We start from the raw sequence: 19,592 nt of genomic DNA on the forward strand, positions 1-19,592 counted from the left end.
ACTGAGCAGAAGAGAGGGGCAGGCAAGGGGCAGACTCCCACTGTCTCCAGGTGACCCCAGGAGAGGCAGGCCAACAGTGCCCTGGGGAACAGCTGAGAAATACAGGTTTCCAGACTTTTTGAGAAACGTTTCAGTAGCCACTAATAGAAATGAAAGCATTCTATTCTTTTGAAAATACGATTTTAAAAATAAGTACAGGCAACAAAAGCAGAGCATAAAACTATCGAAAGGAGACAAATTAAAAGCAGACTGAGAGAAACAGCCTGTGCACTGGAGAAATGTTTCAAATCCCACTGTTAAAAAGCGAAAGGCTCTCTTGAGACCCCAAGACCAGATGTCACTGTGCAGTGGGCGGGGCGGGCGTGCGGTGGGGCTGCCTGTGCTGCGCTGTCCTCCACTTCTGGTTGGCCTGTTTATTTCAGAAGTTTTATTTTCCCCATGGACCCTCCATTCTCTCCTGGGTGGGGGGCAGGGGTGCCTGTCCCCTCAACGCCCCCGGGTTTGGCCCTGATGGCAGGCGTGTGTCCTGGCCGCGCCCTCGCTGGTGCTGGCCCGAGAGGAGGGACAGGTGAGAAGAACCCTCCACACTCGACCTGAGCGTTTCCCTCCTTCCTCTGCCCCTCACACTCTTATGTCGTGTTTTCCTTCAAAAGGAAACTTCTGTTAAGAATTCAGCCCGTTATTTCATTTAGTGTTTGAAGGTTGACTGAGCAAAGGTCTAGGCACTGGGGTTGCAGTAGTGAGCAGAAAGTATTATTCTAATTTAGTGTATTTTTAAGCAATTGCAATGAGATTTAAGTAATAAGAAAAATACCCTCTACCAGAGAGCTGCCAGCTCTCTCCTTCCTTCATGGAGACGCAGGCCTCCCTGTGCCCTGGTGCCGAGGTCACTTGCTGACCCCAGGCCCTCCCTTGCTGAAGCCACATGTCACCCTGTGGGGCAGTTGGGGGTGTCTCCCACCACCTGGAGACTGGGGTGCTCACCTGGAGGGGCCCGGGGCTGGCCGGCGCTCTCCGACCCTGTGGGTGCTGGGAAGGGAGACAGGAATGTTTGTGTTCGTGTCACAGCAGCTGTGCAGGGCTGAGAGCTGCCGTCTCCTCTGTCACAAAGCCCTCTGACGGCTGTCCTCATTTCTCCTGGAGCCCAGTGGGGCTGTGCCATGTTTGTGGAGGGTTTTAGGAACAAGCCAGGACCCTGGTGTTGGGCTGTTCCTGGTCACAGGCCAGCCTCTCTGTTCCAACTACTGGCATGTGAACATGTGATAGATATTTTGTTTTCTCTAAATGGTCCTGCAGGGGCCCCTGGTGTGGTTTTGTTAGTAAGGGAAGCCCAGGAAGGTGAGGATTGCTGGGGCACAGCCTTGCTTGTGGTAGACATGTGAGCAGAGCAGGGGCTGTGAAGCCCAGGGTGTCTGTGTGTCCTGATTGCCTGTCATGTGACCTCTTGCGGCCAGGGGTGTCCCCAGAGCAGCGGCTTTCCCAGTGCTTGAATGGCAGCACCACCGTCAGAGATTCATTTTATGTTGCAACAAAGTGGTTCCAAGCAACGGTGGCTCCCTTTCTATATGGGATGTGGTCTGACATCTTTTCCGAGAAAGATTTGAAGAGCTGGTCCTGACCTGTTGATTCCATGACTTGCTGATGGGTTGATTGCAGTTTTGGCGGTAACAACATGGCCTGTCCTTTGGAGGAGGGGAGTTGATGAGAACAGCTGCTGCAGGAGGCACAAATGCGGAAATGCCAGCCTGTCCTGTTCCCTGAGCGGGGAGAATGGGGCATTGTACCTCCAACTTAGAGCCAGGCCTTCAGAACATGAAACTGAGAGGCGTTCATTGTTCAGAACTTGGATAACTTATTAAAAACAGCATTGAGAATGGAACTTAGGCCTTCTGGAAATGATGGCTGAGTAAAGACTTGTTTATTCTACTTCCCTCCCTGAAACTCACTGAAATGAACAAAAAGAATGAAAAATAGAGGACAAGATTTAGTCCGCAAAGAATCTAAGGGATGGCCATAGCGAGGAGGGTGTCAGCGAGCCGGGGAGGAAGAGTGCAAGCCAGAGCCTTCAGCAGGGCTGAGTGCACGTTTGACAAAGAGGATCTTTAGGGACACTGTTGATGGCAGTTACTTGAAAGAATGGGGTCTGTGGTTTGGGTGGGCCTTGGGAGAAACTGAATGTGGGCGGGCATCTGGTGAGAGAGATGAGCTGAAGGAGGAAGACTTGGGCTCTCAGCCTGCATTTCCTGCAGCATCCAGGTCTTAAGGGTGGAACAGGGAAGAAGCAAAGGGAAACCACAATTCACTGTGGAGCTGCCGACCTCTGGCAGTTCCTCAGGTCTTGTCTCCTGCTGGCTGCTCTCCTGGGATTTGACTTCTAGCAACAACTTGGATTGTTGCTTGCAGGCAGTCGCCTTGAAGGAGATGTGGCATGAGGGCCTTCTGTGTGCCAATGGAGCTTGCCTTACCACCTGCCTGCCTCCCAGCATCAGCTGTGACTGAGGCCCCAGTGGTTGCTCAGATGCTTTCAGGAGACTCTCTTGTTGGAACTAGAGGGGAGAAACTTCTGGCAGTGTTCGGGAGTGTTGCTGTGTGGTGCACGGAGAGAGCCTGCCAGCAAGTGCAGCCACCCAAGCAGAGGGTCTCAACCCAGACAACCTGTTAGGTGAGGGTGCAGGTCTCTCGCAGTTTGAGTCAGGTTTCTGTCACTTGCAACCAAAAAAATGTCCTAGTAGCAGAAACTCATTTCCAGAGCAGAGCCTGTGAGAAAATTTGGCAATAGAGCATTCTGAAACAACATACTGGCTTTCAGCTGCCCCAGCTCAGTCCCTTTCCTTATTAAAGATGAGCAGTGGGGCCGGCCCCATGGCTCAGTGGTTAAGTTCCCGTGCTCTGCTTCGGGAGCCCAGGGTTTTGCTGGTTCGGATCCTGGGCGCAGACATGGCACCGCTCATCAAGCCATGCTGAGGTGGCATCCCACATGCCACAACTAGAAGGACCCACAACTGAAAATACACAACTGTGTACTGGGGGGGGGGGGGGGGGGCTTTTGGGAGAAAAAGGAAAAATAAAATCTTAAAAAAAAAGAGCAGTAATTAGAAGCCAACATGGGACCCTAAGTAGACAGTAAAAGAAGGAGAAGAAAAAAGGAAATGAGCACAATTAAACGGCTGGTCAAGAAAACATTTAGAAGAAGAATTAACAAGGAAATAGAGGGAAATTTTAGATAGAACCTTCTCTGTATACTAAAAAATAGCAAATTCAAGATACGTAAATTAAGAGAAAAGAGTTCAAAGACAAGATAAGATAGCAGAAGGACAGAAAGTGAGCTGGCAGAGCTGAGGAAGAAAATTAAAGACAAAAAACCATTATGAACATGAGAGCCCCATGAGCAACAGCAGATACCAGGATGGATGCTGCTGAAGAGTCAGTCACCCAGAGGACGGGCTGCTTGGGAGCAACATGCTGTGTAGAGAAAAACAAAAAGGTGGTCAGAGAGAAGATGCTAGAGCATCAGGGCTGCAGGGAGACTGGATGGAGGTGGTGGGGGGTGTTGGAGTCCAGAGAAGAAGCAGTGTGCAGGGTGTGAGGGGACAAGTAAAGCCAGACCTCCCTGGGGTAAAGGAGGGGCGACTTTGTACATTGAGACAGTGCATCCTGTTTCTGGAAAAATTGGATACAAAATGGCCAGTGCCAGGATAGGACCTGGGAGATTAGGTGAATATTTGTACAAGCCCAGCTGCCTCATGCTCTGCTCCGGAAGCAGTAGAGCTAAGGCAGCAAGGTGAGGGAGAGAAAAGTGCCCTCCAGGAAGTCATGCTGAGCCAGGCTGGTCTTCCTGTGTGTCGCGCCCTGCCTCAGGATGGGGCACCCCCCTGGCTGAGGGGTGTCTGCCAGGCATTCCACTCTGCAGCTTTAGAAGGAAGGTCACAGTGGAGAGTCATGCTCACCCTCTTTGGGGACAGAGTATCTACATAGATTGTTCCTTTTTTTTGCTTTTTTTTTTAAAACTTTTTATTAAGATTATGATAGTTTACAACCTTGTGAAATTTCAGTAGTACATTATTGTTAGTCATGTTGTAGGTGCACCGCTTCACCCTTTGTGCCATCCCCCCATCCACCCTTTCCCCTGGTAACCACCAATCAATCCTCTTTGTCTCTGTGTTTAACTTCCACCTATGAGTGGAGTCATACAGAGTTCATCTTTCTCTGTCTGGCTTACTTCACTTAACATAATACCTTCAGGGTCCATCCATGTTGTTGTGAATAGGACGATTTTGTCTTTTTATGGCTGAGAAGTATTCCATTGTATATATATACCATGTCTTCTTTATCCAATCATCAGTTGATGGACATTTAGGTTGGTTCCACGTCTTGGCTATTGTAAATAATGCTGCAATGAACATAGGGGTGCATGGGACTTTTGGAATTGCTGATTTCAGGTTCTTAGGATAGATACCCAGTAGTGGGATGGCTGAGTCATAAGGTATTTCTGTTTTTAATTTTTTGAGAAATCTCCATACTGTTTTCCATAGTGGCTGCACCAGTTTGCATTCCCACCAACAGTGTATGAGGGTTCCTTTTTCTCCACAACCTCTCCAACATTTGTCACTTTTTGTTTTGGTTATTTTTGCCATTCCAACAGGTGTAAGGTGATATCTTAGTGTAGTTTTGATTTGCATTTCCATGATGATTAGTGATGGTGAGCATCTTTTCATGTGTCTATTGGCCATCCATATATCTTCTTTGGAGAAATGTCTGTTCATGTCTCCTGCCCATTTTTTGATCGGGTTGTTTGATTTTTTTGTTGTTGAGCTGTGTGAGTTCTTCATATAGAATGGAGATTAACCCTTTGTCGGATAGATAACTTGTAAATATTTTTTCCCAATTAGTGGGTTGTTTTTTTGTTTCAATCCTGTTTTCCCTTGGCTTGAAGAATCTCTTTAGTCTGATGAAGTCCCATTTGTTTATTCTTTCTATTGTTTCCCTTGTCTGAGGAGTTATGGTGTCCAAAAAGATTCTTTTGAAACTGATGTCAAAGAGTGTACTGCCTATATTCTCTTCTAGAAGACTTATTGTTTCAGGCCTAATCTTTAGGTCTTTGATCCATTTTGAGTTTATTTTGGTGAATGATGAAAAAGAATGGTCAATTTTCATTCTTTTACATGTGGCTGTCCAGTTTTCCCAGCACCATTTGTTGAAGTGACTTTCTTTTCTCCATTGTAGGCCCTCAGCTCCTTTGTCAAAGATTAGCTGTCCATAGATATGTGGTTTTATTTCTGGGCTTTCAATTCTATTCCACTGATCTGTGCAGCTGTTTTTGTACCAGTACCATGCTCTTTTGATTACTGTAGCTTTGTAGTATGCTTTGAAGTCAGGGATTGTGATGCCTCTGGCTTTGCTCTTTTTTCTCAGGATTGCTTTAGCAATTCGGGGTCTTTTGTTGCCCCATATGAATTTTAGGAGTCTTTGTTCAATTTCTGTAAAGAATGTCATTGGGATTCTGATTGGGATAGCGTTGAATCTGTAGATTGCTTTAGGTAGTATGGCCATTTTAACTATTTGTTTGTTCTTCCAATCCATGTGCGTGGAATCTCTTTCCATCTCTTTATGTCGTTATCGATTTCTTTCAGGAAAGTCTTGTACTTTTCGTTGTATAGATCTTTTACTTCCTTGGTTAAATTTATCCCAAGGTATTTTATTCTTTTTGTTGTGATTGTGAATGGGATTGAGTTCTTGAGTTCTTTTTCTGTTAGTTCGTTGTTAGCATATAGAAATGCTACTGATTTATGTATGTTGATTTTATACCCTGCAACTTTGCTGTAGCTGTTTATTATTTCTGATAGTTTTCCTATGGATTCTTTGGGGTTTTCTATATATAAGATCATGTCGTCTGCAAACAGTGAGAGTTTTACTTCTTCATTGCCTGTTTGGATTCCTTTTATTTCTTTTTCCTGCCGAATTGCTCTGGCCAAAACCTACAATACTATGTTGAATAAGAGTGGTGAAAGTGGGCACCCTTGTCTTGTTCCTGTTCTCAGAGGGATGGCTTTCAGTTTTTGTCCATTGAGTATGATGTTGGCTGTGGGTTTGTCATATATGGCCTTTATTACATAGATTGTTCTTTTGCAGAGAAATTTATCTATCTTTACTTACTTATTTACTCATTTATTTATATCAGTATGGATTTGTGGATATTTATTTTATACTTTGGGTTATAATCCAATATGACTTTCTTTTTTCCTCAAATTGCTCCAGCTTTGGTCCTTGGGAGCTCTTTCAGTTGGCTCCATTGTCCCTCTGACAGACCCCATCATTGTGGGGTTTTGTTTTTGTTTTAGCTCTAACTTACTTTCTGGCTTACAAGATCCTCCAGGCTTATCGTGTCTGTTTCCTGCCTCAGTCATTTCAGCCATTTCTGCAAGGATTCCTGGTTCCTGTCACTGTAGAATGGTGTTAGGGCCAAGATCTGGGCACTGGGTGTGCTAATTGCTATAGGCTGTTGTTGTTTCTAGACCTGTTAGCTCACAGAGCCAGGAAACATATTTGTGTATATTGACCTATGTATATACCCACACACATAAATATTTCTAGATGCGGCCATCTCTATCTATATTACACTAAGCATGAGTTTCTACTGATGTTTCCAACTCTAGTCCATCACCACATGAGCCATTCTAGACTCCTCCCCGTGCTTGTCTGTAACCTTCTACTCTAATAGCGAGAAACCTGGCTTCCACCATCTGCCATCCTTTTGATTAATTCTTCGGTTCCAGGTTATACATACAGCAGTGTCAGAATTGTAAACCACACTCCTGGAACAGCTTGATCAGCTGGAGCACATGCTCACATGCAGTTCCTGGTGCCTTCGTCTTATAGCCTCCACTAATTTCCAGAGTGACTTAGGGCAGCACCTTTCCTCCTACCCCATCCCCTGGGAAGTTGTTTTATACATCTGTAATGCAGTTAGATTGTTTTGTAATATGCTGCATTCCATCCTGAGAATCTTGACCTCCTAAATTATTTTCTTTGAAATTTGTATACATTAATGTTCACATTTTTTGCTGTAAACTGCCATGAGTTTTGAGAAATGCGTAGTGTCAGGTATCCACAATGGCGGTATCATACAGAGTAGTTTTACTGCCCTAAAAAATCCCCTTGCTCACCCATTCACCCTTCCTCCCTCCCCTGAATCACTGGCAGCCACAATCTTTTTACCATCAGTATAGTTTTGCCTTTTCCAGATTATCGTCTACTTGGAATCATTCAGTATGTAGTCTAGGACAAACATTTTAAGTCCTTAGTTATATAGTATGCCAAAATAAATTCCAGGCGGATTAAGGAATGTGTTTATTCAGTAAATTTTTGATTGGTCACTCTGTGTCAAGGATGTAGTGGTTAACAAAACAAACATCATCTCCGCCTTCAGGGAGTTTACCCTCTAGTGGGGGAGACAAGTCTCACAGTTACAATGATTCATTTGTTTAACTGTACAATACTAGATAAAAGTACTTGGATTTCTACCTATGTACAAGATGGGTAACAAGGATCAGATTTACCCTCGCACCTGGACATAATAAAAAGCTGGACAATATTTGTGGAACCTTGGTTTTCTGAACTTTGGGTATGAGGCAACAAAGTACAGTGATTCCTATGAGACGAGACTCTAACAAGATGAACCCAAAGATTTCCCCAGCTGACTGCATTAGAGGGGTTTCCAGGTTGTGGTGTGAGGTGGCAGGGCCTGGCAGACTCCCTGAGTTCAGGAGAGGGAGCTTAGAGCTTTCAGAGAAGAGTCCTAGAGAGCAGAGAGCTGCAAACAGACAGAGCTCAGAGATGTGCAGAACGTCTTCCTAAGTTTTCAGCAGAGTGCTAATCAGCAGGTGAGTATGAGGAAGCTAACAGGCCAGCGAAAGAATCACCTGGAAGGACTAGAGGGAGCAGCACTCAGAGCTCTCACAACACTGAAGAGTGCCTTGTCATCAGGCAGACTGAGAGTCTGTATGACTCAGGGCATTTGATAGACTACTCAGTGGAGGCTAATTGGCCCTAGCATAGATGCCGATCTGGTGCTCCTACCCAGTCTTAGAAGCAAGAACCAAAAGTTTCACACTGTTTCCCAGGAATTGTATCCCAAAACAAAGCTCAAGGGTGTTTATAAGAATATAGACATGTACAGCTTCCAAAAGAATAACATTTACAATGTGTGACATCAAGTCAAGAATTACCAGGCATAGAAAGAAACAGGAAAATACAACCCATAATGCAGTGAAAAATCCATCAAAGCTGATGTGAAACTCAGATGTTAGATTTAGCAAAAGTCAGTAAAGCAGTTATTACAACTATTTTCCCTATGTTCAAAAAGGTAAGGGAAATATTGGGCACATTAAGCAGAGACATGGTGAAGTATAAAGACAGTGAACTAAAAAAAAAAAAATCCAAATTAAACTTCCAGAGTTGAAACTAAAATATCTGAATACAAATCACATGGAAGGGGATTAGTGTCAGATTAGACATTGCAGAAGAAAAGATTAGTGAACTTGAAGACAAAGCAGTAAGAACTATCCAAACTAAAACAAGGAGAGAAAAAGTATTTTTATTTATTTCTTTCTTTATTCATTTATTTATCTGCTGAGGAAGATTTTCCCTGAACTAACATCTGTGCCAATCTCCCTCTATTTTGTATGTGGATCACCACCACAGTATGGCCGCCAATGGGTGGTATATGTCTGTGCCCAGGAACTGAACCTGGGCCACCAAAGCAGAGTATGCCAAACTTAACCACTAGGCTGTGGAGTTGGCTCCTAGAAAAAGTACTTTTAAATAAACAAACGTTAACAAGAGCATGACTGAGCTGTGGGACAACTGGCAAAGGGCTGTGTTTTTGTGTAACTGGAGTTCCCAAAGTGAAAGGGATGGACAGAAAAACTGTTTAAAGAAATAATTGCTGAAAAGCTTCCAAATTTGATGAAAACTATAAACCTAGATCAAACAATCTTAACAAACACTACACACAAGAAGCATGAATAAAATTACACAAGACACAACCTAATTAAATTGCCCAAAACCACTGATGAAGAGAAAAGTCTTAAAAGCAGCCAGAAAAAAAGACATATTACGTGCAGAGGAATAAAGATACAGACACAGCACATTTCTCTGGAAATAATGCAAATGAGGAGACAATAGAGCAGCATGTGAAAATGCTGAATGAAAACTGCCAACCTAGAATTCTATATCTGAGTAAATATCTTTTTAAATGAAGTGTTGAAACATAGAAAAGCCGAAAGAATTTAACACCAGCAGACCTTCACTGCAAGAAATGTTGCAGGAAATCCTTCAGGCTGCGGGAAAAGGAAATGAGGTGGAGATCGGGATTTACACAAAAGGATGAAGCCTGGAAATGGTAACGACATGGCTAAACATATAAGATACTTCTTAATACTTAAAACTCTTTAAAAGATAATTATTTAAATAATAGCAGTGTAGCAGAGTGGGGGTTATAACATATTGAATAAAATATATGACAAATATGGCACAGGAGAGGAGAGATGGCAAACTGATAGACTTGACATGGTATAATGTCACATGAAGGCAGACTGTGATGAATTAAACATGGACACTATAAATCCAAATCCCCTACTGAAATAGCAAAACAATGAATTATGTGCAACTGATAAGTCAACAGTGGAGATAAAACTGAATCACATAAAATGCTTAATCCAAGAGAAGGCGGAAAAAGGGAACAAAGAACAGATGGGACAAATCAAAAACAAGTAGCAGGATGATTGATTTCAACCCAGCCATGTCAACAATCATAAATCTAGGTGGTTTGAACACCCTGATTAGAAGGTAGAAATTGTTAGATTGCATAAAAATGCGGAAATATACCAAATACCCAAATATATGCTGGCAACAAATATAAAGATGCAAATAATTAAAAGGAAAACAAGAGACATACAATCCTCACACTAATGGAAAGAAAGCCTGGTTGCTATAAATAACAAACTTACTGATTTCAAAACAAGGAAAACTGCCAGGTAAAAATATTTCATAATGATAAAGAAGTGAATCATCAAGAAGACACTATAAATTTTATGCACCTAAAAGCAGAACTGTGAAACACATGAAGCAAAAACTGTTAGAACTGCGAAGAGAAATAGACACATCCACAATGATAGTTGGGGCTCTCAATGCCGCTTTCTCAGTAATCAATGGAACAAACGCCCAGAAATTCGTATTGGCTGTGTCAACCAACTTGACCTGATTGACTTTTATAGAACACTCCACCCAACGGCATATTTTTTCCAGTGCATATGAAATATTTACCAAGATAGACCATTTTTTCTGTGCCATAGGTTTTCTGACAAAAATGGAGTTAAATTAGAAACCAATAAAAAATATCTGGAAAATCATCAGCTATTGGGAAAATAAATAACATAATTCTGTATGATCCATGAGTCAAAGGAGAAATCAAAAGGGAAATTAGAAAGCTTTTGAACTGGATGAAAATGGAAATACAGCATATCAAATTGTGGGATGTCAGGAGAGCTGTACTCTAAGGGGAATTTTACAATACTGAATACCTAAATTGGATTAATATTTTAAAAGGTTGCACATCACTGAACTCAACTTTTACTTTAAACTAGAAAGAGGAGCAAATTAAATCCAAAAGAATGCAAAGAAAGGAAATAATACAGATCAAAGTAGAAACTAATCAAACAAAGCAGGAAAACAATAGAGAAAATTAAACCAAAAGCTGTCTTTTTTACAAGATCAGTAAAATTGACAAACTTCTGGCCAGACTGATTAGTAAAAAGGGTGAAAAGTTATCGATAACGGGAACAAAAGAAGTGGCATTGCTACAGACTCCATTGGTCCTAAAAGGATAATAAAAGAATAGTATAACAACTTTATGCCAGTAAGTTTAACTTATATGAAATGGACAAATTTCTTGAAAGACAAAAACCGCTAAAACTCACTCAAGAGGAAATTTAAAGCCCGGTTAGCTCTATTTCTATTAAACAAATCCAATTTGTAATTAAGAACCTTCCCACAAAGAAAACTAGATGCCCAGATGACTTTACTTGTGTATTCTACCAAACATTTGAGGAAGAAATAATAGGAATTCTACACAAACTCTCAAGAAAATTGAGAGGAGGGAATACTTCTCAACTTGTTTTATTATGCCCACATTGCCCTGCTACCAAAACCAAAGACATTACAAGAAGAAAAAAGTACAGACCAATCTCCCACATGAACATAGATGCAAAAATTCTTAGCAACATTTTAGCAAATCAAATCCAATAATATATAAAAAGGCTAATATGTGATGACCAGTTGGGATTTGTCAAGGAATGCAGAGTTGGTTTACCATTAGCAACTTAATCAATAGACTTCAACTATTATGAAACTACAAAAGAAAAATCATGTGTTTATTTCAATAGAAACAGTAAAAGCATTTTAGAAAATCCAGCATCCATTCCTAATGTTTTTAAAAAACTCTGCCAGCTAGGAATTCTAGGCAACTTCCTCGGCTTGACAGCCTGCAACTGACATGGTACTTAATAGTGAAACATTGTATACTTTCCCCCAAGATTAGGTAAGTCCACACTTACTCATTCTGTTCATCATCATCCTGGAGTTCTAGCCAGTGCAATAAGGCAAGAAAAAGAAGTAAAATGATCCAGACTGGAAAGGAAGAAGCACAGTTGTTGGTGTTCACTGTTGACATGATCATCTATGTAGAAATCCTAGTCCAAAAAAAAAAAAAAAACGCAATTAGAACTAATAAGTTTGTTTAGCAGGGTTACATGTACAAGACCAATATGCAAAAACAAATTACAGGCACACCTTGGAGATGTTCTGGGTTCAGTTCCAGATCACCACAATAAAGCAAATATTGCAGTAAAGCAAGTCACGTGAATTTCTTGGCTTCCTAGGTGCATATAAAACATGTTTACACTACACTGTAACGTAGTCTATTCCGTGTGCAATACCATTATGTCTAAAAAACAGTGTACTACCTTAATTTAAAAATACTGCTAAAAAATGCTAACCATCATCTGAGCCTTCAGTGAATTGTAATCTTTATGCTGGTGGAGGGTCCTGTAAAAAAAAAAAAATCTGTGAAGTGCAATGAAGTGCAGCACAGTAAAACAAAGTATGCCTGTGTATATTTCTGTGCTAGCAACAAACAATTGGAAATTGTTTTATATTTTGCTAGCATCAAACATATGAAATACTTATGGATAAATCTGACTAAATATGTGTGAGATCTGTACACTCAAACCTACAGAACACCGCTGAAAGAAAGTAGACCTAAATAAATGGAGAGATATGCCATGTTCATAGATTAGAAGATTTGATATTGTTACGATGTTAGTTTTCTTCATATTGATGTATAGCTTCAACACAACTACAATCAAAATCCCAGCAAGCTTCCCAACTTTGCAGAAATTGAGAAGCTGATTCTGAAATTCATATGGAAATGTGAAGGACCTAGAGTAATGAAAACAACTTCAAAAATGAAGAGCAAAGTTGGAGGACTAACAGTACCTGATTTCAGACCCAGGGTGTTTGGGGTCACCAAGACCTAGTGTCTGTCTCAGATTGAAGAAGGCTTTCTGGAGGAGGTGATGCATGAGGCAACTCTGAGACAAGGAGGGCCAGTCAGATGCATTGAAGTAGACGTCTTTGCCGACTGCTGTGTCCTGCTCTAGACCGGCCGTGAAGAATGGGACGAGACTGAAAGGAGATACACAGGTGGAGGTGGTTGATTTGAGTTGCTTTCGGGTTATGGTAGATACTTTTTAGTTTCTCAAAATTTCACTAACACTGCTGTGTTTTTATTTTTTTTTTTAAATGTTGGAGCCATACCAGAAGGTTACCTATTTTCTCTCAGACAGACAAGAAATTAGAAACACTTGACTTTCATTTTTAAAAATGGCCGGCCTGGTGGTGTAGGTTAACTTCTCGTGCTCTGCTTCAGCAGCCCAGGGTTTGCAAGTTTGGATCCTGGACATGACCTACACACCATTCACCAAGCCATCTGTGGCAGCATACCATATACAAAAAATAGAGGAAGATTGGCACAGATGTTAGCTCAGTGACAGTCTTCCTCAGGCAAAAACAGGAAGATCGGCGCCAGATGTTAGCACGGGGCCAGTCTTCCTCACCAAAAAATAAATAAATAAAAATTAAAAATTGGCGTTCCTATTAGTCTCCAGCATTTATGTAAATATTTGTGTGGACATTTGACTGGCAGAAAGGAGAAGGCTGGGAGCCTGTCCTCCAGGTCAGCCTTCTCCAGCTCGTGAACTGAGCGAGTCAGATTGGACCTGCAGCACCAGAGTCCTCTGGGCCTTAGAGAAAGTGTCTGCTTGGCCTGCCATCTCCTCCCCTTGGGCCCCTGGCTGGCTATGCCCCCACCTGCTGCTTTGAACCTGTTTTATTTCCCCTCGAATAGCACAGTTAAGATCTGTGGACGGCCTCTTCTAGGGAGGACCCCGACCTGATGCCAACTCGGATGGGGACAGGGCACAAGGAGGTGAGCGCCCCCAGTGATGCCCCAGCTCCTTATTTCTGCAGACTTTACTGAAGCGAGGCATGTATACAGAAAAGTGTGAAAGCACGGGCGTGAAGCTCTGAGCTTTTACAGACCCACACTTGTATAAAGGGCACTTGGCTGGAAACAGAGCGGCATGGCCCTCAGGCCCCTCCTGTGACTACTCAACCTGAGGCGGCTGCTCCTGATTTCTAACAGGAGAGGCTGACTTTGCCTGATGTGCACTTGTGTAAGGGAATCAAACCCCGTGTGTCCAGTGATGTCTGGCTTCTGTCTCTCGCCTTCTGTTTGGGAGCTTCACCTGGGTCGTTGAGGGTGGACCCCTGTGTGCACTTTGAGTGTCCATTCAGCTGTGACGAACATTGGCAGTTTCTCATTTTGGCCATCGTGACCAGGACTTCTGGGAACACTGTGTGCAGGTCTTGGAGAGCGTATGTGTGAGCCTCTGCTGGCCTCCATCGCTAGAGGTGGAAGCTCTGGGTGGCTGGGCTGGGGGTGTATGTGCAGTTCTAGGAAATGCTGCAACCGTGGTCTGGAGTGGGTTAGCCAGTTTCTTGCAGCCGTAGATGAGCCTCCACATCCTTGCCAGCATGTGATAGATTTTCCTCTCTGTTTTCACCATTTTGATGGGTGTACCAGTATCCCATTATGCTTTTAATTAGCATTTCTCTGACAATTAGTGAAGTTGAGCACATTTCCATGTGTTTATTAGTCATTTAGATATTCCTTTTTGTAAAGTGAGTATTCAAGTCTTTTGTCCATTTTTCTATTGGATTATCTGCCTTTTTATTATTTATTTCTAGGAATTTTTATATGTTCTGAAACATGGCAGATTAGATACATATACACTCATGTGTTATATGTGATGTACCGTGCATCTTCTGTATAGCAAATATTTCCCACTCTGACTTGCCTTTTTGCTCATAATGGTGTCTTGATAAACAGAAGTTCTTAATTTTACTATAGACCAATTTATGCATTTTTCATTTGTGGTTAGTGGTGTTTTGTGCCTGATTAAGTTATCTGTACCTAGTGTAAAGCCACAAAGATTTTCTTAGACGTTTTTTCTAGAAGGCTTATTGTTTTACTTTTGACATTTAGATCTACATTAGATCTACAATTAGATCTATGTATAACTGAGTTTTGTGTATTGGATGAGGTAGGGGTCAAGGTTCTTTTTTCCCCCATGTATATATCCAGCCAACACGACACTGTTTTTGAAAAGTCTACTCTTTGTCATAAACCAGGAAACCCTACGTGTGCATCAGTTTTTCTTGAGTGTTGCCATGGGGTGGCCCTTGCTGAGCACTTCCTGCACATAGCCACAGTGGCACGAGGTGGTGGTGCTGTCCCTATCTGGCAGCTGAGGACACTATGTCTCGGGGCGGCAGGCCGCTTGCAGGGAGCTGGGCAGGGCTGGCCCAGCTGGGGTTCAGGGCAGGGTGCAGGGAGTGGGAAACCACGCTTAGGCCTGGGTATTCCTCATTCTCGCCAGAGCACTGGGCTGTTATTGCTTCCTGAAACCCAAAGGTGTAATAAGACGTTTTCTGAATTTACGTGCTTAGAGACTCTGCTCTCTCACAGGGTGGCGCCTTCCCGACTGACACTGGAGGGGCATCCCGATGACCCGCTGACGTCTGTCCACTCGGTCCTCAGGAAAGGGCTGCAATGTCCCAGGCTCAAGACTACGAATGTGAGAGCCGTCATGCTGGCACGCAGGAGCCGCGGGTCTCAGGGTCAAGCACAAGGTAAGGAGGGGCTGTCTGTGCACGCTAAGTTCCAGAGGAGTGGCTGAGTGGGATGGAGCACTCTCTTCCTTTAGGAGAAGGACTCTTGGCTTGTTATCCAGTGCTGTGGCGGAGGAGCTGCTGTCCCGCCTACACACAGCAGGACTGGGGCCACTTTCCTTCAGAGCTGACTTGTGCTTACTTCTGAGTTTGACCTCCCCTGGGGAAGCTCAGTCCCCGGGTGTGGCCCCACTTCCTGCTGCAGATGCATGACCGGGCAAGGGCCTTCTCCTCACTGAGGTGGACTTGCTGCCTGGGCTGGACACCCTGCAGGCCCTGTGGCTGAGCCCAGTTCTTTATGCTCCTCTGAGCAAAGATCTATGCTGAGGCAGTAGCCATAGTTTCTCATTCTTATTTTTCTAATTTTTAGCTTTATTTGGAAATAACTCCATACTAACAGAAAAGTTGCAAAAACAGGACAGTGCGCTGACCACTTGTGTCCTCTTGCCCAGATTCACCCTTGGTGGCCATCGTGTGCTCCCTCCTCCCTCCACACACAGTGCTGTTCTCTGAGTCATCTTGGGTTGAGTCGCTCAGGTCATGGGCCAGTGTTTGCTCGCTTCCCCCAGGACTGGTGTCACTTTGAGTAAATCTGCTAGTGCGAGGCTCGGGTCTCCTCTGCTGCCCTGTCCAGCTCTGGCAGCTGGTTCCCTGTCATCCTTCATAGCATTTCCTGGCCCCGCCATCGTGCACTCGCCTCACCAGCTCACCCCGCTGGGCTTGCATCTGCTGCATCTGGAGGGTTTCCGCAGCCTGTCCCTGTCTTTTTTGACATTGACACTTTTTAAGGTAATAGTTGCCCTTTTTTAAGTAGAGCACCTGGTTTGGATTTGTCTGATGGTTCCTCAGTGGAACGCTGCACAGCAGTGTTGTGTCCTTCTCAGGCTCTCTCAGGCCCACGTCCACCTTATGCTTGTCCGCTGTCCCTGGGCATGATGGCTGCTCTCCCCTCACCACCCATGCTCCGCACGGTTAGGTGTTCTGATTGTTTCTTACTCGATCCAGTCTTACCTCGGATGGGCACAGAATGCCGACTTCCCCACTACAGCACTCCTCCCACCTGTGCACCCTGCTAGAGCAGGAGCCCCTTCTCCCTGTTAATGTGTTCACTTGTTCATTCTTGCTATGGACTCACGCATTCCTTTCTGTTTTATGTGGTTTGTAGTTCATTCCTGCACTTAATTTCTTTGGTGCTCATGTTGTTGCTGAACACAAACACAGGTTCGTTTACCCACTGCACAGGAGGGCCAATAACCGGAACGCCAGGCTTGTGGCAAGGAGAAAGGTTTATTATTGAAAGTCAGCCAGATGAGGAGAGGGGAGTTAAAACTCAGATCCACCTTCTAGAAGGGAAAAAGGTAGGAGTTTTTATCTGAGATTTTAGGTAGGGGAAGGGGAGCACGTAGCCTTGGGAGCTTAAGTTTTAAGAGTCCTCTGCACAGGCACGGCTGTTTCATATTTCTTCACAGGTGGCATCTGCAAATTCGGGGGAGTTCTATGTGTTGTATGCGGTGGATTTTTAGTCTGTAATGTCTGAAGTTTACAGTCATTTTAGCTTCTCAATGCTCCTGCAAGATGCTTAGTCAGGCGGGGGCTGTGGGCAAGCTGCTCTTATCCCTGTCCTCCTGCTGTTCTGTAAAACCAGCTCAGAAACTTTGGTTACTTTGTTTCCTGTGTTAACCTTGTGGGCACAAGGCAGAGTTTCGCCCTAATTCAGGGAAGTTTTAACTCTTCAGTTCTCGCTTTAAGTGTTGCCCCAGATTGGCCTGGTGCACTCCTCCAGGCTGGCTCCTGTCTCCCATGTGCCTGTGATTCTTGGAGCTTTCCTTCCTTCTGGCTTAACAACATGCTCCAGGCCTCTTGTGCTGCCCCACCCTGGAGCAACTGTTTGTCCCAGGAGCCCGGGTTCCTTTTAGGAAAATGGAGTGTTACCAACTGAACTCTCTCTCCAACTGGGGAGAGACCCGAGGAAGTGTCTTCTGCCCTTCCTCTTGAGGTTCTTAATCTGTTTGGTGTCTCAACTTTGAAATGAGACTGAAGCTGAGCATTCAATAGCACAAACTTTATTCAGTGGCCAAAGAATGGAGAAGTGGGAACAACACACATCAGCTTCTCAGCTCCTGGGGTGACTAAACAGCTGTTATAAGGGGTTGAGGTAATGAAGGGGAGGAATATGCAGAGTTATTCGGGGAAATGGGCAGGCTGTTCTTGGGAGCAAGGGTGCCACCTCTTTCTTTCCTTATTTGGTTGTGTCCTGCCGTTGCCATGGCAGCTGTAAACTGTCATGGCGTTTGGGGGTGTGTTCTATAATATGGTGACGTATTACAGTGAGCGTATAGTGAGCTGTGGGGTCTGTGTGAGGTTAAGTCGGTTAAATCCCCTTCGACGGGTTTTGACTGGTTTTGTTCAGCCATCTTCTCTTTCCTTTCTCTGTGGTTTTCTGCGAGCTAAAGAGAATGTGTTAGGCTTGTTTTGAGCAGGGTTGTGGTTAACATCTTATGGGGCCAGGGGCCAGAGTAGCAGTACTGGAGGACCAGTCTGCATGTATAGTATGCTCATGGCTCCCACAGTGTGGTGGCTTCCTGGCCCTTTAAGCACTGACAGACTAGAAAATATGTACACAAATGTGCACATGAACATACACATGTTAGAATTGCTGAGTTCACACCAACACTTCCAATTCCAGTCCATTCCCCTTCCTCGGTCACATCCCCTCTTCCTGGGTGAGAACTCTGCTCCCAGAGAACCACTGCATCTACTCATTGGCTCATCTGATAGTATGTCCAGAATTGTTTCTCTCATTCCACTACAAAAATATGTGTGTGTGTGTGTGTATATATATACACTAAAAACAAAGTTCAGTATTTATTTGCACCCGCATGCACACTCCACCCAGGAGCAGGAACAGTGTCCGGCCCTGTGTGCACAAGTTACTGGGATTAGTCCTTATTCCCCTTGTTGTGGTCCTGATGTTCACTGAAATACAGTTGAGTTCATTTGTTTTAGTTTGAGTTGTTTTCCTCCCCTTTCCCCTTCTTACTGATTTAATTTTGTTTTTTAAACATGTGGACCATTCACGTTCTTCCAAAAGATGACAGTATACAAAAGGTGTATTCAGAGAGGAGCCGCTCCTCGTAGAGCTTCTCCAAGCCCCACACCTGCCTCTAGCAGGTAGGTTTCCTGGCTGATCTAAGTGTCTGTCTGGAAGGACCCACTGGATCACTGCCTCTCGGGTCACAGAGCTCGTCCTGCCTTGCAGCTTCCTGGTTGTGTGTGTCAGCCAGTCCCATGTTGGACATTGAGGTAGCTTCCAGGATTCTGCAGCGAAGAACCTTTGCTCATGTAATTTGTGTTGTTGGAGGTGTTTCTTCAGGTAAATCTGGGCAAGGGGTTGCTGACTTGGGGATGTTGTCCACCGTGTGCCCTCCAGGGAGTCGTGTGTGCTATGCCTGTGTGCCGAGGGTCCCAGTGTGGCCAGGCTTTTATGTCTGATGCCAGGTGAAGTGGCATGTCTTCCCTGTGTGAATTGTCTATTCTTATCTTATACCCATTTTTCTACAATATATTTTGTTTTTTCTTCTCCAAATTTGTGTATTAAGGATATGAGCCCTGTACCTATAATTTATAATGCAAATATTTAATATTTTCATCAAATATGTCCAAAAAGCCAAAACTTTTTTTATTTTGCAGTTTATTGACCTTTTCTTTTAGTGCATCTGTATCTTTAGTCACCGTTAGAAAGTTTTTCACTTCACCCAGATTGGGGGCAAAGCCCAAAGCTTTCTGATGGTGCTGGTATAGTTTTGCTTTTATGTTCACATCCTGGATCCACTTGGAGTTTATTCCTGTGTGTGGTGAGGGATGAGTCCGACTTTTTCATTTCCTAAATGCTATCGAATGGTCCCAGCACCATTTGTTAAAGGCTGCCTGTGCCCTGGTCGGAGCTGTCTGTCCTAAGTTTCCATGAGGAACTGGATCTGCTTCTGCCCTTCTGGTGATTCCACTGACCTCTGTGCACGTGCCCAGCCACACCCTGACTTACCCAGGCTGCACAGCATCTGTCTGCTTCTTTCTGGCCAGCTCTCATGCTGACTCTCCCTATGGTTCATGGGCCATCATGGGGCACGGTCAGCACCTGACGGAACACCAGCTGTCCTCCCACAGCACCCATGCCATTGGGTTCCAAGTTTTCCTTTTATAGACGGTGCCCCAGAGGGCCCTGCAGGCAGTCATGCCACAGAGCA

The 19,592-nt window shown here is 44.0% G+C and overlaps 1 protein-coding gene across 3 annotated transcripts in view; it reads left to right on the plus strand.

Annotated features, from left to right (window-relative positions):
- The window catches only part of ARHGAP39 (Rho GTPase activating protein 39), a 123,909-nt gene that overhangs the window by 39,612 nt on the left and 64,705 nt on the right, over positions 1–19,592 (plus strand). For all 3 annotated transcript variants that reach the window (XM_046642264.1, XM_046642265.1, XM_046642266.1), the window contains exon 2: positions 15,146–15,309. In XM_046642264.1, coding sequence (XP_046498220.1) covers positions 15,230–15,309 — 80 coding nt within the window. In that variant the 5' untranslated portion in view covers positions 15,146–15,229. The remainder of the gene's footprint in view (positions 1–15,145; positions 15,310–19,592) is intronic.

Source organism: Equus quagga, chromosome 16 (assembly GCF_021613505.1).
Source record: "Equus quagga isolate Etosha38 chromosome 16, UCLA_HA_Equagga_1.0, whole genome shotgun sequence".
NCBI classification, from domain to species: domain Eukaryota; kingdom Metazoa; phylum Chordata; class Mammalia; order Perissodactyla; family Equidae; genus Equus; species Equus quagga.